Genomic DNA, 26,287 nt, shown 5'->3' on the forward strand with positions numbered 1-26,287 from the left:
CCAAACAACCGCTTGAACATTGTGATTTTCTTTTTTATTCCAAAACGTCTAGGGTAAAAGAAACAGGTGTAAAATATACAACATAGTCCAAGCACGACAAACAAAACAATGGAAAAATGACAAAACGATCAAAACTGTTCATTCACAAAACAAGAGCTAAATCTTAATATGCAACGTTTTGAGAGGAAAATAGATATATTTATATAGCGTTATGTGCAAGCCTCAATAGGACATTCACGTATTTGTTGCTAACCCTGATACGTATCAATATTAATGAAAAACAGCGTTGAAAGGAAATCTTGATTTATACACCACAATTGCTGGTCGAAACCTGCATTATGCAAGAATAACGTTCATTTTAACTAATGGAAAAACAGTAAGAGGTTGCTTCAACATTCCGAGGAGTTACACTTCCAGTAGCTAAAACATACAGATAGTCAAGCTTTATGACCAAATGTTGTTTCTTAGATGGAATCTAACCAAGAAAGTCGTGGTTTAGTGGACCGATCCTTTCCGTAAAAAAAAAAAAATTGCTAGCCAAGTCAGACCAGGCTCACATTAATTTAAAAGCGCACAGCTCCTTAGCATGCTGAGCTCAATCATTATTTAGTCTTAACCAGCCTACCAGCATAACAAAACAAAAAAAAACCTTAGTGTGTGCCATAACGTTACAATATCTACTGAGGCAAAGAAACAAGTGGGATTTCGCTATTTTCAAGGGTGGTAGATATGTCTACCACGTACTCATTGTCTTGCTGACAATGAGTATGTGGTAGGTAGACATAGAACAGGGGCTGGTTCCTTGGTCTTAAAACCCAAAATGAGAAATCAAATTTTCATTAGCAAATAATACAAGTGCTGACTGAAAGGCTTGTTCATCAGCGACAGAGAAGTCAGAACATCAATGCGATGATTTAAAAAAAATGGACCCAAAGCAAACGGACCATCTGTAAGACTTGCAAACAGTTTCACTAAACAAGTGCCACTCCTCTCTCCATTCTACTACATTTTACCATCTTTTCTGTTAAAGAATATCCTTCTACCCTAAATGGCACTAATGTATATTAAGGGAACAATTTACCACTCAGACTAGAACATTGTTAAGGCACTTTCTGTTAAGGTTATAGTCCAGGTTATGGGAGCTATATTCTGTTTTAATTTCCAATTTGACATCAATCAATAAATCCTCCTTGGGGAAGTGGAAAAAAAAATATCTTAAAAGGCCACGATGACTCAGTACCTTTAAGAGAAACAATAGTCTTGCAATTTGTACAGAAAATCAGAAAAAAGATAGTGAAGAGAAAAAGCAGCTGTAAAAATAGCATGATAATCAACTAGGTTTGTTATTTATCATATGTACTGCCCTCTACGGACTAAAGCGAAAACCGCACACAGTCTGACATCTCTCTTAGTAACAACTAATCTTGCTCGTTTTGCTATGGAAAACAACTTAATTTGTTTTTAACTACCGACCAGACAAAAATAAGTACGATTTGGATGACTAACATATGCAGAGAATGTGATTAATGTAAGAAGCTAGTGGATTCTGAGGATGTGTATGCAGACCCTGGTGAAAGGGGGGGGGGGGGGACAAAAAAACATGGACGGCCATTTTTCCTGTTTGCCTGGACGTCACAATCATCTTGATTGACTAATGTACACGGTGCTGCAGCCTCCTGCTTTCACTAACACATAAAAACAAAGCAGGATAGAACTTACACTAACATATGAACACTGTACAGTTTTGTAAAGTCTATGCAAAAAAGTAGTCAGTCCTACAGAAAATACACCCCCATCACAAAACAGAACTACTTTTCAACAAGATGGAAATGTCTGTAACGCAAGGGGATTGCTAAAGAAATAAACTCCTTGTCTCTGGTAGAGGCAACATCCTGTGCATATGTACCTTGTTATTCCTTTAAGCTCATGAAACAAAAAAGAAAACCTGGCAAAAATGAAATGAAAATGTAGCAGAAGGAAAAGAAGAGATCTCTATAAAGCTGCAGTTCTCACTGCAGTTCTGTCTGTTTGGGAGAGCTGAATTACTCTGCAGAACTTCTTCAATCCAATAAAGCAACCTAGCGAAACACTGAAAGGTCCATTTGGTTTTCTTTTGCCTTTAGCTTCTTGATGCATTGCACACAAAAGTTAGGCGACTTGCAAAGGTCACTTGCAAAAACTAAGAGTGACGGCCTTCTCTCTTCCATGTAGCTCGTCATCTAAGACGAGAAATTACAAACTTTAGGATGAGGTGGTATGTTGAGTGCAAGTGCAGCCAAAAAAAAAAAAAGCTAGTAAGCACAAACACTAAACCATCTCCTCCATTCGAGCCTCTGTCAAAATCCCATCACAGAACAACTGCAGAAGACCAGCTGGGTGGGGAATCAAGGGTGAAAGGTAAAAAAAAAAGAAAGTCAAACCGACCGGTGTCTGTGTGAGTGTGTGTGTGTGTGTGTGTGTGCATGTGTGTGTGCGTGCGTGTGTGTGTGCGTGTAAGTGTGCATGGGGGCAGGCTGTACATGAATGGGCCTACATGGACATGGTGAATGGTGCTGCTATGTGCCCCTGTGTGGGAGACAGAAAGTGTGTGTGTGTGTGTGTGTGTGTGTGTGTGTGTGTGTGTGTGTGTGTGTGTGTGTGTGTGTGTGTGTGTGTGTGTGTTGACTGGCGCGAGAGGGGGTTTGCGGAGCACATTGTTTGGGAGGGCTGTGTGTGCGCACATTGTGTGGGCTAGTGGTTGACCACTAGGCCCTGCAGCATCATCATCAGACGACGGGCCCTCTTGCTGAGCGGGCTCTGCGGGTCCTGCTGCAGGAACTGGAAGAGCTTCTGCCGCACCTGGGCCAGAACGGCACTCATGTGGTCCCGTGTCACCGGGTCACCGTGGTCCAGGTTCATCACGGCATCCTCCAGATAGCTGAGGGGAGGAAAGAGCCAGTCAGCACAGTCAGACATTCATTCTCTTTTATTGCATTCAATACTGTTCAATGGGAGATCCCACTGTAGGAAAATCACTGCAAGTTACTGAAATCTCTTGATCAGGCATGAAAACGGGTCAGGGGTGAAAAAGGTGAGGAGGATATTACCCCTCTAGGGGGGTCCGGGGGCATGCTGCCCCGTAAGTAACATTTTAATACTCTATATTTTAAAGCGTCAATCTGATGCAGTTTGAGATGCTTTTTTCCAACCTGGGGAGAGCTGGAGAAACTTAGCTTCAGCCAGGAGTCAAAAATGATTTTGGCCTCCTTACTTAGTATTATGCAAGCCATTTCATGCCAGCCTGTCACTGGGTCTATCATTTACAGTATGAGGCCCCCCACGAGAGATGCCGTAACTTAACTTGTCTACTCTTCCATCCATGAATGACAGCCAATACAATGTTATGTCATTCAGATTTCAATACATTGTATTGGCAAGGCCCTTCGTGTTAATCAGCGGCGAAAAAAACAATACAATCATATATTCTTTAGAAGTACTAAATGATGCAAAATGTAAGGATCTCTTTTCATTTATGGAATTCTTGTTAAGAAAATATGATTCTATTGTTTGTTTTGCCGCTGATTTATTATGTTGAATAACTGGATATATATATATATATATTTAAATATATTTTAAGCTCCTATTAAAGTATCCATCTATCCACTTCCAGTGGCACTTGCTCTTGACTGCTTTGCCTCATAGTCTGGCGACTTGGCCTTTTTGAGCAGAGCTCACCTTTCTTGTCACCACAGTGCTTGTCATGTCAGTGCTCAGAGTTGCTCTGTATTTGGTCTTGTTTATGGTTACGAGACTGAAAATCGTCATCTGACGTCATGATTTGTTTTATACCGGCAAGGCTTGTAGGTTGACTGGCTGCAATAGTAGGAATTATTTGCCACGTTAACAGTCTGTAGTCAAACACCTTTGCAATGGTCACTTTGCCCCAAAAGAGCGATTCAAAGTTAGAACATGGAGTCTCCGTGGCGTTTGAGTTAATGTAGCTAAATGAGCTTACTCAGTTATGCAGTACATCAGTTATTCATACCGTAGCCGTCTCGTTACCAGGCTAATCACATCATATGCTTGCTAACTTTCTTATACAAATGTATCTGGAGGTTATACCCCTTGAAATGAATCAAGTTACCGAACACATGTTTTAACGTTTTATATGCTTACATTACGGTCACAAACAAAAATTCGTCCAGCAGGGATTCCAAAATTGTCCGGGATTTTGCCTCGTCGGATATAAGTGCTTCTCTGGGTCTTTCACAAATTAGTTATTACGTCTTTACACGTTTTGGAAACTGTATCTAAGACTTACGTTCCACCTTCTTGCGCGAGCTCTGACTGTAGACAGAATTGTCATTGGTCAAACTTTCCCAGTGTTGACAGATAGAATTCATTATCCTCCAAATACGATCATTTTGAGCCGCTGATATGATACGTCCATGGCATTGGCATCGCGATGCTCCACAGGCACTGTGTGGGTGACAATGAGCTAAGTGCACAGCCCTCAATTAACATATTAAATAATGGTACATCCGATCTTCATGCCTCGCAGATTATAGATTTTTCTTGTTTGTTTCACCTGCACTATTGGCATCCCACCCCCGCCCCGTGTATTTTGACCCCGTGCTGAAATGAGCTCTCTGATCTCCACTGTCGGATCACTGGTCTGCCTCAAAGCACTAATCTGGTTAGCCTGAGGTGGGTTTTTCCATACACCTATCTCTGGACCCCCCCCTGCCTCTGGAGATTGATTGAATTTCAGTGGTGCTGATGCTCTGGCGGGATTGATGTTGCCAGGAATGCAAGGGGGTCAACAGCAAAGGGCACGTAGGGCAAGTGTACACATGTTTGCGCGATTACATGTTTTAACGCTTTCCCCCCTCTGCTCCGCTCCCTGTGCCAGTATCTGAATGCCACGTGTGCTGCTCATGTTTGTGGATCCTTAAAGCCTATTCTGGGATAAAGCAAAGGTTTTTTTTTCCTCCCACTTTCCCTTTGTGGGACTTTGCAACCTCCAGTAAGGATTAAGAGGGCGGCCACCTGTCTGAATGGAGATATTCGCCATCTGCCTTTCAACTCGAATGCCTGTGCTGGCTGGATGCTGATGTGGTGGGAACACACATCCCAGAGAGGTCATCTTAATTACCTTACAACCACTCGTTAAGATTAGAACATCTGATTAAAAAAGGAGGAAATGCAATACAACGACCTTAATAACCCGCGTCCTGTGTGCAGCCCACGCACGCTCCAGATGGCCCAGCCAAGATGCTCCGTATCAGATTGTTATATTTTCACATCTGCATGGCTCACTCCAATACATGTAAGCCCCCAGGACAACGCTTTTTTCCTGACTAATCTTGGGGCTTAAGTGCCATTAGCCTTCGGGGTTCAGGAACGATGCTGCTCATATCTTAGCCCCTTGGGGATGGCTCAACTGCCTTGTCAATAACAAAATAAACAAATAAATTGGACATGGACCAATATTTACACTAAAATCCCTAACATGGACACACAAAGGCATGTCATGGGGGTCCACTTTCATCAGCATAAAATTGAGCAAATGAGAATTTAGTCTTTCATGTTGCCTGAATAATAATGTCCTCATGTGTCTCTGAGGCTGGCCCACTAAACATACACACTTAACATATGGGTATTGATACACACACACAGATGGTGATGTATTGGAACATCTGGGTAGTATGAGCTTTAGGTTATTTAGGATGTAGTTGGGGCAGTAACGAGCAGGGAAGAGCAAGGTCTTTAAAGGCAGTAAAGGGACTTGGCAGCGGGCAGTACGTGCATGGGCCTGGGCTTCGGGGGCTTGGCCGACTCCCCCGGCGGATGTTTGGGACCAGCGCCAGGCTGCTGAGAGGCTTAATGGCTGTAGTCAGGAACGGCAAAGTGTTAAGGTCTGAGGTATGTCCCGGTTTAGCGTCGGGTAGAGGCCATAAAGGTAGGGATTTAAAGCGGAAGGACAGGAGACAGCCCTGTTCTCCACAGGCGTTGATGACCAGGCTGTAAAGACCAACTTATCGCCCAGGCGACAAGCGTCGCCCGACTTAAAATTACATAAAAGACACAAAATTTGTGTCTGCTAGGGCGTCACAGACCTTGTTTTGTACATCTAAAATGTTTTTTTGATTGGATGAGAAGAGATATGATTGACGTTTTGCCTTGCTAACATGGATACGGCCATCTGGCTAGTTAATGTTTTTAGCATCCTAGGTGGATAGCAGTGTCAGCTGTAAAGTTCATATCTGATTAAACATTGACTTAATTAACTGCCGGGGAGATCTTTTTTGCATGTTAATGATGTGACCATTAAGGATTGTTCTGCCCGTCTTCCATGATCAACCCAACTTGAACCTTTAGTTAACTGTTGTTAGGTAGCCAGGTAGCAGAGTTGCTCTAAGTCGATTTACACTCAAAGCCAATTGCTCAAAGTCTGTCCTCAGCAACAGATCCACAGGTGCTGGACGTCGCCAGACCCTCTTGTCACCTGGACTATAAATTCCCCTTAATGAGGTATAGATCACCTTCTCTCTCTCACACAGAGACAGACAGACAGACAGACAGACACCCACCCCTCTGGTGTTTGGATAGTGTCCATTAGAATCTGGCTACGAGGACCTTGTGTACAGGTGTTTTATTAGGAGCTTTATTTGTGTGCGTGTAAAGGGATTTTTGTTGATGTGATTAAATGTGGACAGAATATCACAGAGGCCAAATGGAGTGCAATCTTGTTTTTGTGACTCATCTCCACCGCTGGGTAAATCTGAGAGAAAAGGTCTGGGTCGTTTGCGTTTCAACCGAGGGCAAACAGTCGGGGAACTGCAATTTAACCAGGGCAAGCTTAATTGGACCATTTTTGATAGACGTCCACTGAGGAATTAAAAAACTGGGCCCAACCCTCAGATAGTGCTTAAGGACCTGATTCACTGGAGAAGGTGCACTGCCATCAGCCTGTGTATACGTGTGGTATAGGACCTGGAGATAGGGGGATAAAATGTGAGAGTAGTTTGTTTTTTACCTGATTTTGAGCTCAGTGCGTGTGCCGAGGTTGGTGGACAGCTGCTGGATGAGTGACAGCAGGACGGGCTGGATGAGGGGGCACGGGTGCTGGCCAAACACCTGCTGAGAGTCTATGGTCTCACACACGTACAGAACTAGGTTCAAATCAGCAGCAGACAATGCCTGGAGGTGGGTGACAGGGAAGAACACATGGAGGGAAAGAGCAGGAGAGAGGAGTGAAAGATAAAGACAGAAATGGGGGAGGCAGGGAGAGACAGAGACAGAGAAGAAAAAAAAGGACAGATTGGGACAGAGATGAGGAGGATAAGGGAAGAGGGAGAGAAACCGAGTCAATCAATATTAATCAATATTGAAATCACTTAGCCTGCAATCTGCTGGACAACCTGATTAAACTGGCTCAGTATGCAACATGAATATGGAGGGTATGTGAGTATGAAGTACAGTGAGTTACCTGCTGAAAACCTGGTTAAGCTATACTTTATTTGTAAGGCTAGTTTGGAGACTATATAAAAGCATTAGGGATGCAACGGTACAAGGCATGTTGTTGAGCGGTTTAGCGCATCCTTTGAGGTTCAGGACATTCATGCGAAGCATGGTGTCATTATCCTACCATTTCTACCTTTAAGAAGCTCTTGAAGACCCAACTCTTCAGAGAGCATCTCCCTTCCTAACTTCCACTTCTATTAGTTCTTAACTTGCATCTGTTTAATGATTAAATGTAAAAATGTATTTCCAAAACGTGCTTATTGTGCTGCAAACTGCCTGCACGTTTTACACTCAGATCCACAGAACATGCCTGGAGCATATCAGAATTACCTTGGAGCCTATTAGTGCTCTGTATGCAAATAGGAGCCGAGAAGAGGGGGGAACTAAATCTCAGCTCCAACGTGACGAGTGCCAGCAGGACAGAGAGAAGAACATTGGAAAGAGGTAACGCCATCTTTCAAATCCACTGTGTGAGAACACTTTGGATTCAGCGCAAGAAGACCATAAACAAATGAAGTAGTCTGCAAGCAGACTTTAACACTGTTAGCTATTTTAAAGCACTTCTAACATGAGGACTCATTTTCGTCATCATCAGGATCCTTTCTTTTGCAGGTGGAGCAATGAGAGTCCTTTTGCTGGCAAAAACACAACAACCTCTTGCTGTTGCCTTTCAACAAATAAGCAACAAATAAAAAAAACTACAATAAATAAATGAAAAAAAGGCTAAATACCTGATGTCGTAATGTAAGCGAAATGTTAACTAATTCATGGAGCAGCGCCATCAGTCGGATCCGCTCTAAAATGTAACAGGTTCTTCCTTCGCCTACACCTTTCCACTGAGTTTCATGCCCTGTACAATTGCATCCCTAATAGGCATGTATGTTTAGGTTAGGTGAGTAGACACACCTGAGAATGATGTGTGCATGGGTAAGGAGGACCTGGTGGCAGGCCTGGTTAGGCTAGGCAGGGTATGTTATGTAAGGAGGATGAGTACATGTGAGTATGATGGCAGCTGACCCACTAAAAGGCCTGAGTGAGCTGGTCTGGTTAAGTTAAGCGAGTATAGTATGCGAGTATGGTATGCAAGTATAGTATGCGAGTATGGTATGCGAGCATGGTGGCAGCTGACCTGCTGGAAGGCCTGGTTGAGCTGTCCCTGCTGCAACAGCTGCAGGATGGCGGCCTGCTGGCTCTGGTAGTCCAGGTGAGCTGTGGGGACGGGTGTGCCGGCAGCTGAGCGCATGGCCTGCATGATGCTGGAGGTCACCACCGCCTGCTGCTCCTTCATGGCCTGGCTCACCTCGCCCTTCACGATCCGCTGCACCTGCGTCAGGATTGAGTCCTGCAGGCTGGACGGACACACACACACACACACACACACACACACACACACAGAGACGGGGGAGAGGACAGGAAGGGACAGCATTCATTTAAAAATTCTCATGAAAAGCTCAGCTGCTAACAGAGACAGCTGGTTATGCTCAAGGCCAACTCAGAAAGTACATTTCAGAGCAGTAAGGGAAAATTCCAAATAATAACAGAAACATCATTAGCAAATCAGTTTCCCAGAACTATGCAAACAGAATATTAATCGTGGTTCTCCACACCACTTTGAAAGCCATGAATTATGTTCAAGGTGAGCCAGGGCTAAATTGAATTTGCAGTGAGGAATTAAACCCTGGTTTAAGGTTTGTTTGCGCAGAGATTGCCGGCCACTCGATAAAGAGGATTCAAAATGCTGGCTAAGGACTCTGCCCACACCATCTGATCAATCAACTTCCTACATTTTTCCATCTCCAACTTACACATGTAGTTTTACCCAAAAAACATGCAGTTATGTTTAACTGGCTTTTGACGTTTCACACAAATAAAGAAAATCAACCGCTTTTATACATTATTAAAGTTTAATTTAAAGTTAATTTAAAAAGGGAACAAAACAGAGAATGTGACTTATGTGATAAAAGTTATTGTTTTGCCTGAAACGGAGAATGGTTGTTGGTCTGTTTAGTATGTTCAACATGGCCCAATACAAACACGGGGTCTACTATTACGTTTAATTTATAAACACGAACATAATGTTTAATTGCATGAATACAAACTTCAGATATTTAATTTTGTGAATGAGAACGTGAAAGAGGGGGGTAAGCATGACAGACAGGTTGAAGAAAATCAAAAAACTGTAAAAGAGAAAAGGAGGGAGGACTGAGGAGAAATGAACAGACAAGATGAGGGAAGAGAAGAGGCTTACTTTCCCACGACCATGTGGAGCTGATGCTGGACCTCGGACCGCACGCTGGCCGTCACGGTGGTGGCCAGCTGGTCTGTGGAGTTCTGGAAGGATTCCATCATCTGCTGCAGCTGGCCAATCACAGGGTCCCGTGCCTCCTGCTCCCGCTGCTTCCTGTTCTTCACATGGGTCTCCAGCTGCTGGATGTCTGCAGGGGACAGCAGAGAAGACGTTCTCAGAACACTAGACGCAAACACACACACACACACCTATGACAGACCAGACCCTAACGCTGCACACTCTAACGTCACACGTACACACACACTTACTGCACACTCTGACAGCTCAAGGCACTTACGCATATGCAGACACACACACACACACACACACACACTTATTCATCGCAGACAGACACACACACCACTAGCAGCAGCAGCAGTCACTCAGCAAAAACCCAAACACAAGTATGCACACTCCTAGCCCTTGAACACTCATACACAACCACACAGTTCTTTGCCTACTCGACAGACAAGCCCATACATTACCCATCTATCCTGTGCAATTTAGTCTCACAAACATTATTCCTATGTACTGTGGGCATTTGTAATGCGATGAGGTAGGTTTACCACTGTTGGCTCTAAAATAATTGCTGTAATATTAACCATAGTACAAGATCAACCAAATGAGAGACTGGTTTAATTCAAACATTTGACTACTGGCATTATATAATCTAAAGGAAAATTCTATATATATATAAAAAAAAAAGATACATAATTCAAATGATTTGAAGGTAAGTGCTGGGTGGTAGAATCCCCCGTGTGCTTACACTCGTGGGTTCCCTGTTTGAAGCTGTCGTTGATCTGCTGGAACATGGACTGGCATCCGCGCTCAAACACAGGCAGCACGATGCTCTGGAATGCCTCCTTATAGGCCGCCTGGATGGGGCCCTGCATGGCTTCGGCTGCGGCCCGCCCAATGGCATCGGTAGTGTTCTGGACAGAGAGAGGGATGGAGAGAAATAATGAATTACAGAAAAAGAGCCAGACACAGTTTAAAAAGAGTAATAAAGAGAGAGAGAAAATGAAAGCCTTTCATGAAGATTACTAAGAGAGAGGCAAAAATGGAAAGAGAAAAGAAACAGCAAAATGACAGAGATTGCGAGGGTGAGACAGGAGGGGGGAGAAACTAAGACTGACTGACAGAAAAACAAATTTGGTGACAATGCATAAAGACAGAGCCATAGAGAGGAACCAGATTAGGGAAAACAGAGCAAGAGTTTGAAAGAGAAAGTCAGAGAGACGAAGAGTGAGTGCGAGTGAGTGGGACTGTGTGTGAGTGCGACTGTGTGTGTGCTTGTGTGAGAGTGAGTGGGGAGAGTGAGCAATGCCATGGACGGCTTTACCCACAGAGCGCTTCTGAGGAAAGGCCCTGAATAATTCAGCGCTTCAGAGGGAGCTGTCAGACTAATCCTTTTGATACAGCGGCTTCTTGTTTCAACATTACCAAAACTGCATTTCAAAAACAAATTATTTTTGAAATCTTATATATTTGAAGATTTTTTTGAGGGTAGGATGGCGGCAGGGTATTTATAGAAGTGGCTCTTGATGTCGCGTCATGTCTGCTCATATTAGTGCAGAAAAACACCAACATGCAGTTATGGGACGTCTTTGGAGGCTTGCCTAACAGACTAACTGGAGCCCTAAACCGGCATCTGCTGAGCAAACTGCCACTCACCTTTGACTTGACCACCTTGGTAACATTTTCTTTGAGTGTGCCCTCCACGGCGGTGAGCTTGGCGACGATGGTGCTGTTCAGCTGGCAAGTGACTGGCTCCAGGCTCTTGGCGATGGCTAGACAGGACAAACACAAAAATGCACATGAGCTCCAGAGCCCGAGATGGAGTGTGGCTTCCAAGACACTTAGAGGTATGGTTTCAAATGAGGAGGACAGAAAGCCTGATCATTTACAAGATATACAAGATGACTTAAATATTAAAGCACTTCGCCACAAGAAAGCTTGAATCAATGACACACCAGGAGGGAGGTTTTCAAAAAGGTTGGATTAATCTTTGCAATATTATTGAGATCTCTTTTTTCGTCACGGTTCACCTTCACAGGATTTATCCAATAGCCACATAAAACATAGAAGCAGGAGGTGTCTGTGTGTATTACATGTGTATAGCTTTCCTTGCACCTCGGTACAATGCCAAACTGACTGAAGAGAGAAACTATAATATTCTCTTGTGGAGCAGTAAAATTCATTAATAATGTTCACAGGTGGAAAGGTGAAAGGTATCTGAAATCTTGCTGTGATTGTTCTGATAAAATGTTGTGTCTGTGTGAGAGAAGGAAGGTGAGTATGTTCAATACAGAGGTGAAACATTAGGGTGGAGGTGTTAAAATAAAATAAAAACTACAACAACAACTTATCAGACGCGGCACTAACTCTGTGGGACGGTCTTCTTCATCTCGTCACGCAGCACCTTATCCAGGCGGTTGGAGAGGGTGGTGCCCAGGCTCTGGGCCAGCTGCTGGGCGAGCTGCTCCTGCAGCTGCAGGTGGCGGTGCTGCTCCTCCACCAGCATGCGCTCCACCCGTTGTTCTGCAGCGCCACGGGTGGTCAAGGACACAAACACACAGACGTGCCCTGGATTCCAATTCCAGAGGAAGAAAGAAAAGCCCTCCCAGGCATGCCCCTGGCATGTGCAGCCTTGGGGGAACCCGTCAGACTTGACAGGTGTTACGCAAGAGCAAAATTTAAAGGGGTGGTGTGAAAATCTTAGAGGGCTTGCCTAAGAATTGGAATCCAGTGGTGGGCTGACGTCACTGACGCAATTTAACCTCTAAAGGAGACTCAAGATCCGCTAAAGTAGTGTAGAAATTAATCTTTCTAGGCACTAATAATGTGATAAACATTTTGGGACATGCACAATGGATAGAAAATTAAAATCACTGTGCGGATTGCTTTTAAGGAGCCAGTATTCTCACCTAGTATATATGGGATTCAAACATCATCATGCTGATCAAGAAATATATAGGTCAAACATGGTATTAGTAATATTAATGTATCAGACAAGCCTGACAATGTACATGCTAAAAGCCTATGCTATTAAACTAATAAAATGCAAGTCAACTAACTGAAAGGTGCAAAACCCTGCTGCTTGAATTTTACAATCCTACAGTGAATATACCACAGCAATCCCACACACCTAGCTCTTTTTAATCAAATGCTCTGGAAGGCCTTCAGGCTGACCTGCAGTATCAGGGCTGAGTGCAGCGTGTCTAACTCTCCTGCCCTACAGGTTTGGCTTTGGGCCGAGTGGCTGTGGCAGTGTGAGTGGCAAGGGCTCCCCCTGGTGGAAGGATACGCTGCTGCTCCTGCTGGGAGACCATGTGAACCATGACGGTGCTCTCCACGCTGTCTATGTGGCCCGTGAGCCGCTGCAGCAGCTCCTGCTGGCTTTGACGCAGCTCAGCGATGTCCCGGTGCTGGCTCCGCAACATCAGCAGCAGCTCCTCATACATCTCAGGGCTCATCTACACACACACGGGTAAGGAGAAGTGTCGCCACATAGGTAAGGTACAAACACACACACACACACACACACACACACAATAAAGAGGCAGACAAAACAAAGACACGATGCATAAACACAATAATAAGCAAAAGTGCATGCATGCACACGTGCAGGAGTACACACACACACACACACAAACACACACAAAGACAGAGACAGACAGACGAGGCGCAAAACACACAACAGGGGAAAGCAGGGTTTGTGCTCATAACACAAGGGATGCAGAGCCCGTAGTCCACGCTTCACTGAGCCTGGATTACAAGGGATTAGTGAGCGACATCACTGCTGTCTGCCACATCAAGGCTGCCTCTAAAGCCCTGCACTCCTGGCCTGGGGATTTTCAGGTTCTCTGGTATACTTAGCTGTATTTAACTCAACCAAAATTCAAACAGCACAGTGAGCCTCTTCTGAAGGACCAGAATCAGGGAGATAATGCTGAGAGTAGACAAGAGAACGGGGGCTCACCTGGTGGTCACCCTGCCGGACCTGGGAGGTCTCTCTGGTGAAAAAGAGAAAAGGATAAGACATCAGTTCAGATTTTAATTTTGGTTTGATAGTTCTAGATCTCACAGTTCAAAAGCTGAAGGATAAACAGCAGGGTTAATGACGTTGTAGCTCAGTGAACGGGGGAAAACAGCAACATCTTTCAATTGTGCTACACACTGCCCTTTTACATGTTACACTGAGTGTTTGTGTGCCGTTTCTACTTGTGGCGCTGTGTCCTCCCTGGAACCCCTCACTCACCCGTCGTCTTTCTTGCTCTTCCGCTTGAGTTTGGGGGAGCCCCTGGGGGACGCCTTCCAGTCTTTCACCGGCAGCCTGTGGCTCGAGCGGGAGCCACAGTTCCCCGATGACGACGCCAGACTCGCCACCTCATCGTCATGATCACTGCGCACCACACAATCAAGCCACAAGATGGGTTGAGGAGAGATGAGTGGAGACGACTGGAGGCTGATAAGCAGATTATGGGTCTCAGTTTTTGTGTTGAGTATTTGAGAGACTGACCAGGAGGGGATGATGAGTGAGTGTGTGTGTGTGTGTGTGTGTGTGTGTGTGTGTGTGTGTGTGTGTGTGTGTGCACGTGCATGTGTGGGGAGGTACCTCTGCTCTGCACTGGCATCCTGACTGTCATTCTGGGTAAGGTGGTACGCACGCCTGTGGTACGGAGACGACATGTGTCTGTCCTTCAACTCTTCTCTGGAGCTGGAGGAGGAGACAACAGTAAAGTTTCAGCATCGGCGGAAACTGCGGTGGCACAGGAATGAATAACGTCCCAGCAGTCAACCTGGCATGACTGGTGGCTGTAAAAGCATAATAACTGACCAGTCTCCCATGCCGTTGTCTCGGAGGCTGTTGCGTGTTTCTCGTGTGATATCCGGGGCGGCAGGCCAGGTGTGGTTGATGCCGTTGTCTGCACACGAGGCCCCAGCAGCAGCAGCAGCGTTCTCCTGTGACAACGCATTCTCCAGCAGGGAGGGGGTGTTGCTGAGCCGCTGCTCCCCGTCCACGGGGCCCACCCCCTGGACGAGCTCCAGAGGGGGCAGCCCTAGTTCCGGGCCACTCGAGCGGTTACGCGGCGACAGCATGTGCAGCGCTGAGGCGGCTGAAGCCATGCTATCACCATGGAGACCCGGGAGGGACATTGGAGAGGACACTTGAATGGATTCTCCAGCTGCAGCGGCTGCAACACTGCCAGCCAGGCAACCACGCTGAAGCGTCTCTGAGGCGATCTCAGGGATGTCCTGCGACATGGCGGTGGAGGCGGACGAGATGACGTCTGGGGAGCGGGCGCGTGTCGGGGACGCCTGTGGCAGCAGCAGCATGGGCTGCAGGGGCTCCATGGCCTGTATGGGCTGCAGGGGCTCCATGGCCTGCAGGTCCATGGAAAGAGGAGGTACCTGGGGGGGGCGGAGGGGGTAGGTGAGGGGGGGCATGTGACTAAAGGGGTAGGCCTCTTGCAGGAGAGTTGGAGAGAGCGGCAATGGTGGAGAGAAACTCTGAAGCTGTGGAGTGGGCGTGAGAGAGAAGAGTGTGTGTGTGTTCAGTGAGTGTGGGTGGATGTGGGTAAGGGGGAGAGAGAGTGGAGAGGTGTATGGAGGCAAGGGAGGACAGTTATATTACTGCATCTGCACATGTGCCTCTGATTGAGGTGCATTAAGGGCTTGAAATGGAACAAATTTGAAAATAGGGTCGTGACCAAACAAGAGGCTGAAATCCCTGTAAACATGGCCAGGTTCAACCATCATGTGAGGTCATGTAAGCAATGTGTGTGTGTGTGTGTGTGTTGTGTGGGATCTATGTAGTGCAATGTGACAGTGTGTAGATGGATAGTGTGTAAGTGAGCTTATATATGAAGGCATAAGTGTGTTGTACCTGGATGTCTCCGAGGCCTGAGATCAGAATAGAGTTGGCCCTGGGGCTGCTGGTGCTGGGGTTCAGACCGAGGCCACTGCTGCCGCTGTCCAAAGATAGCTTTGGACTCTGGCCAATGTCCTCACCTCCCCTACAGTCACCACACAGACATAAGTTAGTCGCGAAAGTTAGCCACAACAAAAGGCACAACAATCACAACATCCACATGCACAAAGAACCAACAGCAGAAACAAAATAACAACCACCAGCATTAAACAATGTTGCACAAACCCTCCCCGAAAGTGTAAGTAATCCTATCAACACAAATCAAACACTGCAATAATTTCTACCCAACAGCATGGCGGAGCGAAGACCAGCTTCACTGTGCTTCACTTCTCCGCACAGTGCTATGGTTAACGTCAGGAGTTCATGCCCACCTGGCACCACTGTCGGAGCTCATAGCCGTCACGATGGTCAGGCTGCTGGCACCGCTGCCAGGTGAGGCCGGTACCTGGGAGGAAGAGGCCCTCTGTTAGACACCAGTGCATTGCAAGATGAAGATGAACAAGTTAACAAAAACAACAGCTAACAGTGCTTCAAGTGCAACACTTGCTGTACTAGTCCACATTAAAGCATTTCTTTGTAGTATTTTAAGATTTTATTTAAATAATACGTCAAAAATAAACCATCAGTACAAAATGTCATACTTCTTGCTCTTTGCTGGGGCGGGAGAGTGCAAGACCAAACCCCTAGAGGGTGCTAAAATTATGACCACCTCATGAGGCCATTTTAAGGGCACCCCCATTTATGATTCCCAAGTCACTTCAACAGGGCATTTGGACATAGCAGTGATGAGGACTTACTGATGCACTGGGGGTCATGAAGGCATCAGGGGTCATAAGTTTGGGCATGGTGGCACCCACAGAGCTCAGGAAGTCTGCAGGGGCGGGAAGGGCAGGGATCTTGCACAAGTCATTCTGGGAGTCGCTGCCCGAGTCCTTATCTGAGCTCAGGCCCTCCATGCTCAGGTCAGTCATATTGTCTGAGAAACCTGCTGGAAAAACAAACCCAGTGCACATGAAATCGCCTGGAACAAAAGTGAGCAACCTGGTCTAAAAGTCCTTCAGTTCAGCGAAAGTATAGATTTACAGACAGAGCATAAAAAGCATTCTTATGATTGATTCATGCTGGAGGGAGATTTCATGGTTCCAGCACTCAACACGTCTATCTTAATGTAGATTCAACTGTTTCATCAAATAAAACCCCCCACCACTGACACAACACTGCAGGGGATACAGTATGAGCTGTGCACAGTTCCAAGGTTTTTCTTCATTGAACAAAGTTTAAATGAACAATTCATGACTGAGTTCACCAGATGAGATATGCTGTTTAATACGAGGTAGCACAGAAAACTTACTTTATGGTTTAAGTTTGGTATGGTCTTTCAAAGCGTTCATCCTAGATAGTTTTTTTCCCCTTTAAGTATTAGTCAAAAATATGACCCTAAATTGTTATCAACGATGCCAAAGAATAGTGGTAGCCATCATACCTTGTTAATGCTCACCATCACTGAAAACAATGGTTTCCTATTTCCCATCTGCCCAACACACCCAACATTTGACCCCCTTAAGAGATTTCTGGCACTCACCTAAGGCTTCCTGTGACCCAGAGTGCGTTAAGCACAGCAAACTGGAGGAGCCCAGGTCAGGCTGGAACCAGATCTGCACATCCTGGAGGGACCTGGAGGGAAGAGCCGGTGGAAGAAACGCAGCACACATGGATAAGCCAAACCAGCAACATAACGCATCTCCGAAAGAATGCTGAAATATTTATGACTGTCGGTATTAGTTATATGTTTATTAATGTGGAGGGACTGCAGTAAGCAGTGAGCTTTCATTAACATGGATCGGATTGTAAGACATACTAGTGTGCTGTAGCAGTGTGAAGCAGGCTTCCAGTTTGAAATATGTCATGTATTATTAACAGATGGGAACTCACTTTGTGTGAACACAGTACAGTTTGATTTTGATTCCTGACTTCGACTCCATAGGGCCCTGGGTTCCTTCTGAAAGGCAAACAGTACATTTCAAGGAGTCCTCCAACATAACATTCATTATATGCACAAAACTGCATAACAATTGGACAATCTATATAAATTATTAACTATTTTAGGAGAGATTTGGCAGGGTGTTTCATGAGATGGAAACTGACCTGTTGTCAGGCTTTCGCTCTCCTCGTCTGGGGGAAGCACTTCAGTGTGGCGCAGTCTGCTGCGTGTGACTTCCTGCACGCCAAAGCTGAGCACAGGGTGCGTGAGCAGGAACTCTGAGACGGCTGTGAAGCTAGCGAGGCCTTTCTCTTGGTCCTGATGCAGCTCCATCACATACAGCACCTAAGCACAGGCAAACGGGGGGGGGGGGGAAGAGTTAAAGCACATTTCTCACCGTGCCCCACTCATACAAAAGAATAGGCCAAAAAGACCAACAGACCACAAACACTCAAATCTTCATGTTGGTGAAGATGTTGACTGTTGTGGGGCTTTAGTAAGTGTAGAACGTGCAGTGTTGATAGAGGCTCACCTTTCTCTGTACATCAGTCAAAATCAGACACTCTGCAGACAGATCAAGGCTGGCCTTCAGACTGGGCAGCACAATCGAGTTTAACGTATCTGGAGAGAACCTAAACAAAAAATAGATCACATTAGAATCATAAAATATACAGCCTGTGAATTTGAACTCTTTCAGGTGTGGTATCTGACAGGCGTGTGTGTTTGGGCATACCTGATAGTCTGCAGGCAGGTCCATGAGACCGTGCACCACATCTTAAGCTCCTGGTTCTGATCCGCTCCGGTGATCAGGAAACGCCAAAACGGCACACTGCAGGGGATGACAAAGGAATCAGGTCAAGTGAAAAGATGACGGATCCAGAAAGGTCCAGATGCGCGACTGCCATCAGCTGCAATCCGCGAAAAAGCACTGCTCATGGACGGCATATGCCGAAATGCTCACTCGTATAGAAAAGCACACAAGCTATGGTTAACACATCCCCAATAACTAAACTTTAACACAGAATGGGAGATGGACAGATACAGACAGACATAACATAGTGTGTATCCCTGTATTTGAGGGGTACTTACTCAGGGTCCTGCTTCTTGTGGTTGTCACAAAACAGTAAGCACGACAGAGGCCTCCCATTATGAGGCTGCCACTCATGTAGACATCTACAAGAGGTAAAGAGAGGGTGAGAAATACTCCGACATTGGCAAACCACAGAGAGATGGAAACGTTAAATCAGTAGTGTAGTTTAGGTTTGAACACTAGAGAATAAGACTGCAGAATCTGAGGAATTTGTGCGTGGGGTAAAATACCGTCATTTGTAACGGGATCGCCACCACCCGGCCCCAAATCCTCCCGCCCTCGCCCCTCCAACACAAAAAACTGCTACTACTTCCGCAGGCTTATTTTCAGTAACAACATTATGAATAAGTGAAATGATGTGTGCTTGAAGAGAGGAACAGCTGAGTATAATTACTTCTTATTAGCACACCTGGGTTGATCTTGTCCCTCAATGTAAATCTGCCAGAATTTAACATAGCCATCATGACTGGCGGTGGCCAGTACGGTGCCATCAGGTGATAAAGCTCCTTCACTTATGCGCTGGACAAAAGCAAAATATAAATAGAAGTGGTAGTAATGGTGTTTGCATCCAATACATTGACACCCATTTTAAACTGCAGTTGTTGTAAATAAGACTGTAAGTAAGACCAGATGAAGAACCGTGCATTGGAAGTTGCTTACAGCTGTGTGTCCTTTGATGGTGATGAAGCCTTCTTTTAGCTCGGTGGCATCTACAGGCCAGGTGCTGTGGTTGGATTTAAGGATGTCCAGATCCCAAACCTCAGCCTGAGAAAAGTGAGATGAGAAAGTAAGTTGAGTGGGAAAAGGAGGACTACAATAACTGCAACAAAAAAAAAATCACACCAACGCTTCATACATTTGCCCACCAACACAGACAAAACAAAAAAAAAGCCACCCAAACACATCAAGATCAATGCGTATCTACAGTCAATATGAGAGTAACAGTGTAGTGTTAATCATACTCGGTCTTCGTGGAGCAGGGCTAAGGTCTGGCAGGACTCCTCCGGGCTCTCCTCGTTGTCCTCAGGGATGAAGGGGCACCAGATGAGCCTCCTGTGGGAGTTCAGCGGCGTGTCCTCAGGTCTGCGGATGTGCACCACCACCTCGTCTCTGAGAGGCACCGTGGGTTAAGGGTACAGAACCTTGCAAGTGCTGAACGGCACACAGCTGCTTTAGACACACACACACACACAGTGCAGAACCTCCCCTTCCCTGACAAAATACACCAGGGCAGTGTTTTGAGGAGGCGTGGGTGAAAATGATAATAATCATTGAATTGCTGCCATCTGAGAGGCAATCTCTGGTTTGGAACTATGATATGTAACTGTCTATGCACTTTGGTTGGGGTGGGTCTGGAGACACCTTTACACACAATCCATCCCAGACACACATCAACGGTTCAATTTTTTTTAAAGCCCCAATTCAAGAAGCACCCGTTCCACTAGTCAGGCAGAGAGAAAGCACACTAGCACAGAGACATCCTCACACAAATATCTGTTTGGTGAGGATACTGAATCTTTCCACTGATGCTGGTCAGCTGCCAGATGACCAGGTTTCCGGCCTCATCAACGCAGCCCAGCAGGGTGGAGTCCAGGTGGGCAAAGGCTAGGTCCGTGACCGCGCCAGTGAAGCCCTTGAGTAGTGTGCGCTCGGCCGAGCCCAGGCTCAGGACACGGATCATTGCGTGGTTGTGCGCACCTGTTCACAGAGAACACAGAAGCGTAAAAAAAAAAAAATCTAAAATCTGATAAATTAATAGCTGCCTTAATGTCACTTAAACAGAGAATATAACTTGGCAGTGCCACATGGCGGGTTTCATGGAAGAGGTATGTATGTAGGCTATGTAGATATGAAGGGCTCATTCTAAGCTAACCAAACGATTATTTACAGTTTCCTGTACAAGCATTGTGTTTAGTCAGATTTGGACATCAATTTGCACATAAGAATCATTTAGACATTTATGTCTCCATGTTTACAAATTCCCACTTTACCACTAGTCTTATCCAGTAGTCACTTACAGATTATTTGGTTGGTGCTAGTTTTTTGCCCCATAGATTAGGCCTGTAGCATTAAACAATAATATCTTGCTAATGAATGAAGTGGTACTGGTCATGAATACTTAATCGTGTGCTTATTTTATTTATTGGTTTTATCTTTTTGGTAAAGGAAAGGCCTGCTCTGGATTTATAACTCATGTCAAAAGGAGAGCATCATTGTGAAACCGAATGCGACACAATAATAATTGTATCTTCATTATCTAGTTTTCATAATTGTTGGAGGCCAACATCGTAACTCAAAGTAAACTTCAATTAATCGCCCAGCCCAAGTAGAATGTGCATCATCATTAAAGCCAAGAGACACCAGCTTTCATAAAGCTCCACAGAGTGAACCAGAGACTTTCAAATAAAAGCACAATGTGTTGGCTGGGTATTACACTGCACAACAGACAGTAATTTGCTCCTTCCTACCGAAATACAGCATCAGCAACACCATGCATTGCTCTTAAAAACAAATTGCCTTTGTAATCCGAGGCAAACAATCTGGGCCTACTAAAATTAAAGCTCAAAATATAAGATGCTCCCAGAATACACAATGTCATGTTGAGAAACTTTAAAGATGGTGGTTAAACTGAAATTGTATGATACTGAAGACAAGTGTGAGGTTTCTGAGCAGTGCTTACCCGTCTTTCTTGACAAGTATAAACTCCTTTTTAAATGGTTGTCTAGACACTGAAGATTTAACCTAGTTGTACTTATGCTTCAGCCTGTAGCACTGACTGAGACCACAGACAAGTTAGTTAAATCTGTTATTAGCTTGGGGAACACCAACCAGCCACAAAATACACCTCAAAAGACATATTAGTGAAAGGAGCCAAACACTTGAGGTAACCATGACAGTCAAACATTTCTCAACACTGCTGGTGAGTCACGTGGTTGGACCTTTAATGAAGTTCAAAGAATGCTACCAAAAGCCCAGACAGTAGGAACTTTTTTAGGTATTGTCATCAAATGCATTGATTTCAGAATTTTATCATCCTGCTACAAATCACATTTTCCCTACAGAATATTTTCAGCTCACCCTAATCCTGCCCACCTCATCCAAACAGTCAAAATGATTTACAGAATCCTTCATTTCATTAAAACATCTAAAGGAAATCTCTCCGTTTGAGGTATTGTCATGGCAGATGGAATGCTGTCTGGCAGCCGCAAGTTGATTATATCTCCCTGAACCGAGCGTCAGGAGAGGCACAGAGGGAGAGTTTGGGCTAAGCTCTGAACGGCACGGAACAACAATCACACATGCGCGAATTTGGCCCCATAAACTGTAGAAAAATCACAGACCGGGTTTTCCATACAACTCGTTTAAATATTTGAGCGCATTTATGAAAATTCAGCTGAAGAAAATGCAAATCTGTGCATGTTTCCTTCTGCTGTGTTATGCAAATTAAAAGTCGTCACTCTCCTAATCAGGGGAGGAGTTGTAAACAGCTGTTGGATCAAAACATTGTAAGGACAACTTTAATTGAAACACCTGATAAAATCACAACAAATGCAAATTAACTTGTTTATATCAACCTAAGTCAAATTATATCCTACGGGCATCAAGAGTTAATCCACCTTCTTCAAGCGAATAAATCAGTTATGCGATTTAGACGATTTTATGTGAATTTCAAGGATTTCAATGTTGTTGGATAGAAACCCAGCTATATACTACAATACATTTTAAAGAGCAGACAACTCAGTACAGCAAAGCCCATATCTGAAATATTACATTATGTGGGGACAACGTCTTAAAGCCATTAGTTTAGCTAACGCACAGTTTGTCAAACCAAGGAAACATGAGAAAGTAGTTCATATTTCTCCAGCTCCTTTAGAACACAACCCCCTCATAACACATGCTATTCAGGACACCAATTCAGAGCAGAGGGAAACCTTTGCGGACTGTGGCTTTTTTGTCTGCTGTTGTCAACACAGCATTGTGCACATAATCTTAATTTGAAATGGTGACACAATCACTGAAGCTAAAAAGCTCTTTACGTCCACTTTAGGGGATCAGTGGTTCAGTTCAAAGCCTGTGCAAGATGGCAAACATTCCATGTGCACAAACATACACACATTAATAAAAATAAAACATAAAAACTCACCTCTGATGGCATAGGCTAAGTACGTGTTAGACACCGCAATAAGTTTGCCATAATAATACTTGTGCTCCCAGTCATACTTGGCCACAGGCTGAATCTTCACCTGAAATTCCAAAGCAAATCAGTCCATGAGTCAACTTGGACACAGAGGTAGGAAAAATCAATTTAATAGTGACAACATAAACGAGAAAATGCTCATTCAAGAGGGTGTACCAATGTTTGTAGTACAAAGTTTACCTTGTTACTGCCACGAGCCTTACTGTCAATGCTTGAGTCACGACTTGCCACTATTTCTACAAGGCTTGAGGTGATGGCAACACAAGTAGAACCATCATCCCCAGACAGGCAGCTGGACAAAGTGAAAAAAAAAGATTTCCTTATATCACTCTAGTCTTTCATTTTCATCCATTTACCCTGCTTAACAACAAGTCCATCGATCACGCAACAAGTTACATGGCCATTGCCCATCACTGCCAATACACCCAACATTTAAAAGAACATAAAAGGCAGTGGATTATAATTCATTAAGAGTATAGACATGGGGTTTATGACAGCTTGAACTAACATGGTCTGGCAGTCTTCTGTGTTAAGATTCTCTGGGCTGCGACCTGATGCCCCCGCCATATCTGTAGAGTCTCCTGTTCCGATGAACTCAGCTCCAAGCAGCCCGTTCAACTCGCCATTGAAAGATGTCTTTTTAGGAGTATCACTTGTTATTGAGTCTGGAGATCAGAGAAGCGCGACAATTAACTTGACATTGCACAAGCCTGAGTTTGCCCTTTGATTCATGACCTACTAGGTACATTCCTAACATTCAACATGTCTCCGTTAATAACCATCAGTTTGAGCAGATATAACTATCCTAATGTTATCTTCTGCCAAAAACTTAAAAACATACGTTTCCAAATTCGAGCTACACCATACATAGACCCAGGTAATAGCACAAACTCGTTTGGCGCCAGTTAAATAACCGAAGAGCATGTCAGTGGCACTGGCAACTAATGCAACATTAATTTGCAAGCTTGGCACCAATAAAGCTACTGTTAATCTACTGCCGCGCTAGCTCTTTGCAGATATCGTTCGTAGTTAAACAACATAATACAAGGTTTACCCACTTACAAAAACCTCACCTAGTTAGTAATTATCTAAAAAATGAAACAGAAGCTGGTTAACCAGTTCGCTTGAGGACTTTCTCAAAAACACCTGCAGTCTACATAACGCAAACATTAATTTTACAAACTAGCTAGCTAACGTTAGCTAGCTATGGCTACTTCGCGTCAGCGGGTATCGTTTGGTAACTTTTGTGAACATGCTGGTGAAATTACTCCTGCACCAACATTGCAACATGTACCAGTCGATAGCATGCAATGGCAAGACAAAATTGAAATAGCAAATTTACCATGAAAAGCAAAAGAGAGCTGTTGACGGCAATACGATAAGTTAACTGCCTGAGCTCAGCTAACAAGCTCATCAACGTTAGCCAGCTGCACCACACAACAAGCTAAAGCTAGCTTGCTAACTAGTTGCAAACGTGCTATTAGCCGTTAATAACTTTGCTAAGTCACTAAATTAACACCCGTTTATTCTATACAGCAGATGGGTTGCTAATAAACTGCAAAAACGATAACCCGAAACCAAAAGCTATAGTCTTTAGCTGGCAAGATAATATACACCTCTACTGTAACATTTAGCGTTAGCTGGCTGCGCAACAACGACACAGCATCACACTGCGGCCTACAGATGATTTCCACCTCTCCTATGCCCGGCAACTTACCGGCGATATTTCCAGGACGGTCCAGTTTCAAGATGTCCCGAAGATGCTGAGTAGCATCCTCTATATCTATGTTTGAATTGGTAGCCATAAGGTAGGGAAGGGGAGCCTGGGTCTTTTAAACGGGGCAAAGTTTTATCAATTTTCTTTACTGTCAGTTTTGGCTTTGCCTGCCCCTACGAAAGCTTGCAGTCTTTGCGAACTTCCGTCCGGTGTTCTCAAAAATTATTTCCTGGTGGCGCATTCAGACAAAAGATAACCGCGTCCAAGGGTTCCTCCCGTCAGCATCTTCAGTGACTTTTTAACATGCCACTTGCAACATCAGCATCTTGACCTGTGAGATGAAAACATTACAGCTGAAGTAAAATACCCCTGGCAACCTACGAATTGATGTCACATCAGTGATTGTAAAACGGGATTTAATCAGTCAGGAAAAACACAAAAGCATCATACTTCATTTGCGATCTTTATTTCCTTCCATGCGCCACTAACGTAGTCCATCCAGAAAAGTAAGAGGATGACATATTTAAATTGTTATGAAAAGAACCTTTAGATTTTTTTCATCCAAGTTCTCAGCGGAATCATATTGCAATGGAGAAACAAACAAAAACAGTCATAAATCAATTATGGATGGGCAACATTGTAATGTGCGCCGACCTGACATTTGGTTATATCTAAGTGGTCCTAACCGAAATGAGTCAAAACGCAATTTTCTAGCAAGGTATCTCATCAAAAACCCCTAAGTGAAATAGATGTAGAACCGGTCATCAAACTTTGTCTTCATAGCCAGAAGTAGAGAACGCAAAATGCTGACCGTCATATAACGTACATGCAGATCCCCCAAACCACTCAATTTCATATTGAAGTAGTCAGAAAAAAATTACACTTATAAAATGTCAGCCACACACAAATAGACAAATCACTATTAAAAGCAAAAACCTAATAAACGTAATGACATTCTTACAATACTTTATTGAGCACAAGCTTCTGCCAACTTTCACTGGCATGCTGCAATCTATCAGATCTTGGGTTCTGTTCTTACCAGCTCATTTGCACAGAAGAGACCATGGGATCACCATCCACCCAAGACTGATACAACAGCCAGATGTAAATGACATGCTTTATGAAATTCTGCATTTTAGTACACCCACCACAAACTTCAGCATTACACCTTCTTGCAGTCTGAATTAAAAGACCTGCCTTGACATGGTCTACTAAATCTAAGTGAGCCATCAGTGCAATTGGTTAATTCAATAGACCCCTGACACTGCCAACACATAGGTTAGATGCATACTTATAACAGGATTTTCCTTGTCAATGGAAAATTCTGTAGTAATGGGCAGTCAGTTTGATGGGACCCAAACTGTCTGCTCCTACACGTGATGGAGAAAAACATCATTCCAGCTCTGCTCAATCCACAGTCCAAATAAGTAGAAGCATACCGCAAAGTCAGCAACATCTGAAACCCGCTCTTCCCATATGAACGAACATAGGCCTCAAGTCGTTATTTTAATCTGTTATCATCGAAATACTGATATGCTTCTCTGTTCTTTGCTAGAACAAAATTGAAACTTCA

The 26,287-nt window shown here is 44.4% G+C and overlaps 1 protein-coding gene across 3 annotated transcripts; it reads right to left on the reverse strand.

Moving 5' to 3' along the window:
• Positions 1 to 12: 12 nt before the first annotated feature.
• edc4 (enhancer of mRNA decapping 4) lies at positions 13 to 24,869 on the reverse strand. 3 transcript variants are annotated; one of them, XM_080842811.1, is made up of 29 exons: positions 24,715 to 24,869; positions 23,506 to 23,662; positions 23,178 to 23,289; positions 22,944 to 23,043; positions 20,311 to 20,497; positions 19,762 to 19,909; positions 19,460 to 19,564; positions 19,194 to 19,318; positions 18,799 to 18,882; positions 18,443 to 18,538; positions 18,242 to 18,341; positions 17,874 to 18,054; positions 17,661 to 17,727; positions 17,311 to 17,402; positions 16,526 to 16,716; positions 16,100 to 16,173; positions 15,684 to 15,813; positions 14,634 to 15,208; positions 14,412 to 14,513; positions 14,055 to 14,198; positions 13,776 to 13,809; positions 13,101 to 13,269; positions 12,179 to 12,334; positions 11,468 to 11,583; positions 10,560 to 10,725; positions 9,755 to 9,941; positions 8,636 to 8,855; positions 7,019 to 7,182; positions 13 to 2,917 (listed from the first exon to the last, which is right to left on the reverse strand). In XM_080842811.1, the coding sequence occupies exons 1-29, from the start codon at positions 24,800 to 24,802 to the stop codon at positions 2,731 to 2,733; spliced, it is 4,257 nt and encodes a 1,418-aa protein (XP_080698937.1). In that variant the 5' UTR covers positions 24,803 to 24,869; the 3' UTR covers positions 13 to 2,730. The 3 variants fall into 3 exon arrangements, with proteins under 3 accessions (XP_080698937.1, XP_080698936.1, XP_080698935.1); XM_080842810.1 differs by having other exon boundaries at positions 14,055 to 14,261; XM_080842809.1 differs by having other exon boundaries at positions 14,634 to 15,313.
• Positions 24,870 to 26,287: the final 1,418 nt, after the last annotated feature.

The sequence above is a fragment of the Sprattus sprattus genome (genome assembly GCF_963457725.1).
Source record: "Sprattus sprattus genome assembly, chromosome: 7".
NCBI classification, from domain to species: domain Eukaryota; kingdom Metazoa; phylum Chordata; class Actinopteri; order Clupeiformes; family Clupeidae; genus Sprattus; species Sprattus sprattus.